Source organism: Lipotes vexillifer, unplaced genomic scaffold, assembly GCF_000442215.2.
Source record: "Lipotes vexillifer unplaced genomic scaffold, Lipotes_vexillifer_v1.1 scaffold1048, whole genome shotgun sequence".
NCBI classification, from domain to species: domain Eukaryota; kingdom Metazoa; phylum Chordata; class Mammalia; order Artiodactyla; family Lipotidae; genus Lipotes; species Lipotes vexillifer.
In genome coordinates this window covers 2,678,304-2,686,958 of record NW_006785351.1, presented here as the reverse complement: position 1 = coordinate 2,686,958, position 8,655 = coordinate 2,678,304, and the positions used below count along the sequence as shown (strand labels likewise).

Here is an 8,655-nt window from a genome sequence, read left to right as displayed (position 1 = left end):
AGGGGCTAGCAGTGAGGGATGTTCAGGGTCATGTATGTGGTAAGGGCCTTGTTCTTTACCACTTTCCCTTCTATATTCTTGGGTGCCTTTGCATCTCACTGGAACCCATCTATTTTTCATCTTCTTCACCTAAACACTTAGATGCCTCAACTTCTTATAATAGAAGTACAGTTCCCTGTATTTTATAATCAGGAACCTTTCTGCTTTCAAAATGAAAGCTGTTCAGTTCTGACATAGCAATTAATTTTCTCCTTCCACTCATAGCCTTCCTAGACAGAGAAGATGCCTCTGTAACTTTGACATGAGTATTTGAGCTACGACTACAAGATGTGAAACACCTGCATGATTCTTTGAAGTATTCAATCCATCATATTGTGTACCAAAAATACTAATTGTCCAGGTTGGTTCAGAAGCACCTGCAGGGTTAGATATTCTTATGTTCACTGTGACCCTGGTAACATGCAAAGCAAACTACATATGTTTCTTTTCTCCCTGTCTCACTGTTTCTCAATATTTTGAAATACTAGTTTGGATACCTAGAATTGCATAAGACATAGTAAGATATAAATCCACTTACAAATAAGAACAGGTGTCTATATTTGTTCATTTGTTCCCTCCTCTTGTCTTCCGGCTGCTGTTTTGAAGCATTTTGCTGGAGGCAGGCATGTACCAAAGAGACTGTCAATGCTTGGATGAGTCCTGTTCTTAGTAAGGGTTCTAGAAAAGTATTCCACAGTTAGGCTGATTACAGATGTAGCTAATCTATTTTCCCTCAGCTAGTTTTCTGTGCTGCCAGGTGTATAACTGTCTGTCTTCCAGCTATTCCTCCTGCACATCCCTGTGTGAATATGGCAACAGAGAAAGCAACTTCTGCAAATCCCTGCCTGAAAACGATGGATCCTGCCCACTCCCTTTTGGAAACAGTGAGGATCAGATTTTAGACCATGTACGAAATAATATTTCTAATCCAAATGAGGAAGTGCATTGAGAATCAGCCCCAAAGTAAGCCCATGAACTCCTGCTAGCCCCTTTCCTTCCAGGAGGCAAGTTCCCTTGACATTGTTTTTACAGACAATGAATAAACCCCATGTTTTGTAGCATTGTAAACTTATCTTTTCCTTTTCTGGACATTCAAAACCTCAGACATCCGTAGAGCACTGAGCAAGTTTATATTTTCTGTATGTCTACTTTGCAGGAGGAATTTTCTGCCTGTTCACTTTGCATTGTTGCGTCAGCCCTTTCTTCCTTTTCTCTTCCAGAGGCTGGAGAGACAGAAGGAGGATGAGAGGAGATGGTATTACAGAGCTGCCATCTGATTGGCTGGACGGTCTTAGCTGGGCTATAAATGAGACCCCTACAGGCTTGGGAGGGAGAAGCTCAGAGGATTCTGACAGTATCTTTACCGGAGAAAAGGCAAAGTGCGCTCAGAACAGCAGCCACAGCTCTTCCTGCTGCATTTCTTTCCTAACGTGAATCCCACACTACACAAGATGTGCAAAGGACTTGCAGGTCTGCCGGCTTCTTGCTTGAGGAGGTAAGATTATTTTCAGCCACTAAACCAGATAGTGTTAAACTTTCAGATAGACTTTTTAAGTTATTTGCATATCCTACTTACTAACCTGGTTCTTTGGAATTAGAAACAACGTGGTGAGGAGAGCATCAGCCTCCTAGCTTTCCTTCAAGACTAGCTAGAAATTGTGACTTGGGAAGTGTTCACTCCAAATTTTGGCATCCCATATGTTGCTTTCTATGACCTTGGTCTTGAGGACTGTTCTGATTCTCTGACCAAGCTAGTTCTAATTAAGAAGTGATATGAGGTTTTTGGACTATATACAATGGTCTGTAATGTCTCTACCTGTATTACTGTTATTTGAATATCACTGGGGTACGTAGAATCATGGATCTGGGCTTTCTGATTGTATACTAGATCTCGTTTTGGGGAGGATACCTCAGAATGAAGTTTGGCTACATCACCAGAAAGGCACTATGCTGTCTGTGTGATGCTGCAGTATCTTTCACTCTGTGTCCTTATAAGCAAATGCTACAATAAAATAAGAGTTTCAAAACTAGATCTCCCTTATCTCTCTGCCCCTACCTCTAGTTCTTAAAATGCCATATGTGATTGGTGGTTGAGAAGTATTGATCATAACAAATCAGCTAAGGGCTCTGTGGAAGATCTCATCTTAAAGACATTGTTTTGTCAATGTACTGTCTCTTGATTAAAAAAAAAAAAAAGCTTAAAGATATGCAGTTACTCATATGTCTTCACTGTTTTAAAAAAGATATAAATAAATGCTTTCATAGAATGCTCATATATTAGCTGAAAAAATACAAAACTAGTGCGTATTACATTACTTAATCTTATAAAGTAAAAAGTCAATTTGTACATGTACCACCCCCTCTCTTGTTCCTCTGCAAATCTTAAATTTGTGGGTGAAGTCACCTTAAATTTCAATTCAGAATTATCTCAGAAAGCACAGTCTTTTGTGTAATCCTAAGGAGTTTACTTCCTGTCATTCAGGAGTATGAAAAAATAATCTGTTCTTTTTTTCATTCTTTCATGGCTACTTTAAAATGAATCAGGAGGGTTTGGCAGAGAGTACTTATGAAAACAGTGGCTCTGACCTCCACCATTAATTTCCTTAACTGAATGGAGCAAATCAATCCAAGCTTCAGTTAACTCATCTAGAAAATTAATCATACAAAATACAGGAGTGTCAGGAGAAGGTTATGCTCTGGTAAATATTTTAGGAGACAGGTGAGTAATTGCTCTAGAGCTTTGCCTTCCAGGAGCTAAGAGGCTAACCTGGGGAGGTAAACTCTATATCAGCAGGGTCAACTGCTCTTCCCTTTCCTCACTGGTGAACTGTGAATCATCTTGTCCAAAACCTTCATTCTCACATTGGTGCCTGAGGCTCCAGAGGGAACGTGAAATGCTCAAGGTCACGTAGGTGGTGGGTGGCAGAGTGCAGATCAAATCCAGGTTTCTTACTTCAGAGGTCAGTGGAGTCATCTTGGTTTTTATTTCTGTGGTTGTATTGTGTTATTAGGACAAGTGTAATGTACTTGCTAAGAGTACTTTCAAGTCTTCATGAAAAGATTCTATGTTGGTCAATAACTGTCAGATCTCAGCTGGACCTGGCATATGGAAACATGAGATGATTTCTATTTTGACCCAATCACAATATACTTACATTATCACCTTAGAATCACTGCAGGCTTCATGATTAGATCTTGCTATCATTAAGGAAGATTTTGTATCCCGTGACCACTTGGGGAAACAGAGGAGGGAGGACAGTCTTGTGAGGGAAAGAAGATACTGTTTTAGGGGCAGCACAATAATAAAATGGATTTTAAACTTTCTGGAGAAATGCACATAGATAAGGCATTATTATATCAGTAGCCATCCTAAAATGTCCTTTTATCCTTGTGGCTTCATTTTCCTCCCTCTAAACAGGAACAACTCATCATTCATTTAGTCTTTCATTTCCTTCAAAACAACATTTCTCCTTTAAGACTGTATCTCAGCTTTTATAAGAAAAGAGATCCAAGCAAAAGAGTAAATAACAAAAAGTGAGGTGGTTGAGCTCAAAGCTTATTAAAAGGTTCTCCTTTTTGAGTGAGTCACGTGCCCTGCCGTACCCTAGCTACCTATTAAACAGTGACCATAAGCTGGAGGCTCGGCTCCAATTAAACAATCAGGAGCTTCAGTGATGACTCTTGCTTTCTTCTCCTTATTATTGTTTTTAAGCCTCAAATGTCCTTTATAGTGTAAATATCCTTATAGTGTAGATGCTAAAAAGGAAAGTAGTAGCAATAGCAGGAAAGCTTGCTTTCCTTAGAAGCAAACCTGCAGGAGCTCAGGTTTCAGCCTGAACATTTGTGTTTACCCCCTCATTTTCCACTCCTCTCTGCTGGAGTGGCACACCTCCATAATGTGACTTGCTCAGCACATCCAGGCTGGAATTGAACAAACCTTTACTTCCTCAGGTTCTTCTCCATTGCTCTGCTAGCAGTGAGGCAGATGGAAGGAACAACTACCCTCCAGAAGGTGGCGCACAACAAGCAAGTGCTATATTTCACGGTTCACTGCTTGCTCTCCAATACCTAAAACTTACTCAGAGAATAGTCAAGTTTCGGATGTGTTTCTGCTGAAGATACCTAAGTGTTCCTTTGGTCAAAATGACAGGTTTACAGAAGAGCCTCCTCAGGTAGACTGAAGGGTCAGAATTCCAGTTACTGGTGAAGGAGGCTGTGCTCCAGGTTTTGCAGTAAGTCATAGGCAGAAGCAGAAGCGGAATCTCATTTTCCTGAGAGTTCATGCCAGCTTCAACTCCTATATCCTAAATAAACTACCCCTGCCCCTTTACTAGTGATGAGCCCTTTGAACTGTACCATTAGGGTATCTTCTAAAGAGAGCTGAGTATCATTTTTTTTCTTTTTCTTTTCTTTTTTTTTTTTGCCCTCTTCTGTGCAGTGCAAAAGATATGAAACATCGGCTCGGTTTCTTGCTGCAGAAGTCTGATTCCTGTGAACATAATTCTTCCCACAGCAAGAGGGACAAAGTGGTGATTTGTCAGAGGTAAGAGAAAAGGCCTTGGCAAAGAGCCACTGCGTATTAACTATCTGATGACAGGGATGTTCTGTAAGGAGAAAAGGAAGTTATGTCCCTAGTTAACCTAGATTTGGATCATCATGGCCTCCATTTCCATGGAGATCATGTTTGTATTTGAAATTTCCATACATCTAGTGGAAAGACAGCCCTGTGCAACGACAGGTCTCAGCGTAATGATGGAAAATAAAATCTCTGGATTTTATTCAGGATCTTAAATGTTTTGCCCCCATTTTGTATCCTCGCATTCAGGTTATTCTTCCTCTGTAATGTCTCTAGGGTGAGCCAAGAGGAAGTCAAAAAGTGGGCTGAATCACTGGAAAACCTGATTAGTCATGAATGTAAGTATGACAGCTTCTCCCCCAACCTCCACTCCCTGGGATGAAGATAAAGCACACTGGATAGACAAGTTATCTCATATTATGCCTGATCTCATAGGAATTACAGAAAGCCTTGGATTTCTTCTGCATTTCAGACTCAAGAAAATCAGCCTGCTTAAAATTTTACCATATCCTAGAGCTTTGTGATATACAATAGAAAGCTCATACACAATCCAGGTAGAAAACCATCTCTTTCATCACATAGGAAAAGGGTAGAGGAAAACCCCCAAATATTGAGATTTCTTGCAGAATCGACCTCAGTCTCTCTTTCCCAAACTCACTTTGGCAATTGAGGGCAGCATAGGCATTTCAGAAACATAACACTTTCTTGAAAGAAACTTCAAACATCTGACCTCCAGTGACCTCCCAAAAGGAGGAAATAGGGCACTGTTTGAACGGATGCCTTGTTCCCTCAAGCACCCCAGCTTTATCTGCAATAGAGTGCCCACCAGGGCAGTCACTGTGATGACAACTGTAGTTCTTTCTCCTCTGTCACAGGTGGACTGGCCGCTTTCAAAGCTTTCTTGAAGTCTGAATACAGTGAGGAGAACATTGACTTCTGGGTCAGCTGTGAAGAGTACAAGAAAATCAAATCACCCTCTAAACTAAGTCCCAAGGCCAAAAAGATCTATAATGAATTCATCTCAGTCCAGGCAACCAAAGAGGTAGGTCTGCATAGCAAAGAACTGTCTGCATCCTAGTGAAATTTTCTAGACATTCAACGGCATGGATCCTTAGACGATGTGAGTTAAAGGTACAACAGTGAAGCAGGTTATTACAATCTTGACAACCCCAAATAAAGAAGTTAAGTAAAAAGCTCTTTCATCCAGATGATCTCCCATCATGAATTTCTTTGGAGGAATATCCCAAGTATGTGAGAAATCATTGAAGTTATTGCCCTACCCACCCTGAAGCAGATGAACATTTTATGTTCTCTCACATGTGCCAGGGTCGAGCCGAATGTCCTTTTTTTTCACTTCTGGGGTATAGAGAGTGCACACAGTACAAAGCATGCAGCCTCCCATCCTTATGGGGTAAAATGTCTAATGAAGCCTTGGACTCTGCCCCTTAGGTAAACCTGGACTCTTGCACCAGGGAGGAGACAAGTCGTAACATGCTGGAGCCTACGATAACCTGCTTTGATGAGGCTCAGAAGAAGATTTTCAACCTGATGGAAAAGGATTCATACCGCCGCTTCCTCAAGTCCCGATTCTATCTTGATTTGGCCAACCTTTCCACCTGTGGGTCAGAGAAGCAGAAAGGAGCCAAGAGTTCTACAGACTGTCCTTCCCTGGTGCCCCAGTGTGCCTAATTCTTGCTCAGTGGTGGAGGCTGAAATGCCAAGACTCTACACCTGGAAAACATGAGGCCAAATATTGATCTGTATTAAGCATCAGTGCTTTCTTCACATTGTAGCCTAGTGTTCATGCTGCTGGCTATGTGTGAGTCACTCCCATACAAAAACTAGATTTTGTTTTGGTGTTTTGGTGTTCATCAGGGCAGGACCTCATTCCAGTCCAGTTTTCCCAAATTTCTTTTAGGGTGCCATGTGAGCAAGTATCCAAATAATGGCCTTGTGGGTCTGGATTTTCTCTCCTGCCAACAGTGTGACCTCAGTTTGGTTGGTTGGTGGTTGGGACACTTCATGTGACATCCACAGGCACATGTGTTCTGTTAACCAGCATTTTCTCCAAACTCGAGATGTTTAGATGAGGTTGATCTATTTTATGTACATATGAGTGTGCATGTGTGTGTGTTTGCGTGTGTGTATATACACATGTATATATGTACATACACACATTCTGTATATATGTATGTATATATACATACATATATATTTTTGCAAGAATGGCAGGAAAGACCCTAGGTGCTCATAACTAGAGTGTGTGTACATACATACATGCGTGTTCTTATCCCCAGTCTTTCACTCTGCAACTGAACAGGGCAAACTAAACCAGCTGCCCTGCAGGCTAAGAAAGGAATGCTAACCTGTGGAAAGTTGATTCTGTAAAACTCCATGAGTTTTGCTGGAGAAACATCCCAGGGATTTCATGCTTAGTTTAACCACTGACAGCCTCCAAGTTGGACAGTATTCTAAGGAGCAAACATAAAGAATCTTATGCCTGCCTGACACAGGGCTGTCTTTAGCTGGTTATCACTAATGGCACTTTTGAGTCCCCAAGCTGCTGGCCTCCCCTTCCTTGCTTGGGTACTTGGTGCATAATAGTGGCAGCCGGATTGGTATGGAGTTGGAGATGAGGTGCTTGAACAGAATGAAGAAACTTAGGTAGGGCCTCGCCAGCTCTACCTACAATAAGATGCTTGCTGAGTAAGGGCACAGGATTTAAAGGTTAATATTCTTATCCTCTACTCTTTTTTCCTCTCTTGATTAAGGTGCTCTTCTCATTTTGTTTTTCCCTGAGAACTTTAGCCATCAGATGAGGCTCCTTCTTTCACTGTGGTTGTTTGTTTCCCCATAATGGCTCTAGGCTATTTGCGTATTCCTTATAAACCAGCATCAGGGGAGAGATTCTATTTTATAAGGGGGGAACGTGTTTTCACAAACTGAAGAGCCCTCATAAGTTTCTCTTTTGAAGGTAGAATCTGGTTCATTCCATCCCAAACATCATGACTAACAGAGACTGAAGGCATTTCTTTCTAGGCTCTGAGATGAAATGAGAGAGAAAAGAAAAAAAAAAAAGGAAAAAGGGATACCAATATTTAGAACTACTGTTTAGAACTTTTCTCAAGGCACATGAAATACTTGAAAATGTCTCCTTTATGTTATTTATGATGTTTTGTACAATGTTTTTATTACTGTATCATTTTATAAATGGAGGTGCAGGATATCACCTGAATTATTAATGAATGGCCAGGAAGTAATTTTCTTCTCATTCTTTTAAAACTACTGCCTTTGGAGTGCACACACATGCATACCTGAACACTGAAAGGATTTTTCCAGTATAAATTACATGCATGGGCACCTTTGTGGCTTTTAAGCCAATAGACGTAATAGGCTGCAAAACGAAGACACCGGAGTGTGTGTGTATGCAAATCTCATTGTATTAAATGTATAGGTTTCCTCAGTTGTACACTTTTTGTCTCTCTGGCAGTCTTGCTTTCAATGTCCTCAGAGTTCCTCATCAGCGCCCCTTTCTATTATATGCGGTTCCACACTTTGTCTCTAGTTAACTCCAGGATCCAAACGTGGTAACTCTATTGGTCTTGCCCTATTAGAACTGTTATGACTTTCAGATTGTATCTGTACTCACAGACTGCTGTCTCACCAATAGGTCTGGAAAGTCATTCTGAATGATAAGTAAATTATTTTATGTAATACTTTTCTCAAGTGTGTTTTTCCATTGTATTTCCCCCTTATTTCATCACTATTTGGCATGCTGAGCTTACCTGCTTGTGGTCCATGGACAGAATACTCCTTCCATATGCATGCCTATTTTTATCATCATGTGCTTTAAAGGCCTCAGAGCAGATGCTTCCAGTGAAACACACGCATCTTAATAATAAGGGTCAATAAATGCTTCATAAAAAACTATCTGCTTGTAAACACATTAATCATCCACAGAGACATGTTATGAGAAATAGCAGGGTGTGGAGTGATTATAGAAAATGACTCAGACCCAGTTTTTATCTCTCCCATGCCAG

At 40.8% G+C, this 8,655-nt stretch overlaps 1 protein-coding gene across 1 annotated transcript; it reads left to right on the top strand.

The window, feature by feature from the left end:
* Nucleotides 1–880: 880 nt before the first annotated feature.
* Nucleotides 881–6,304, top strand: RGS4 (regulator of G protein signaling 4). The gene is given in 8 exon segments (XM_007457403.1): nt 881–1,002; nt 1,260–1,282; nt 1,285–1,468; nt 1,471–1,534; nt 4,478–4,582; nt 4,892–4,953; nt 5,491–5,657; nt 6,065–6,304. Coding segments are annotated over 8 exon segments (903 nt in total). The 5' UTR covers nt 881–944.
* Nucleotides 6,305–8,655: the final 2,351 nt, after the last annotated feature.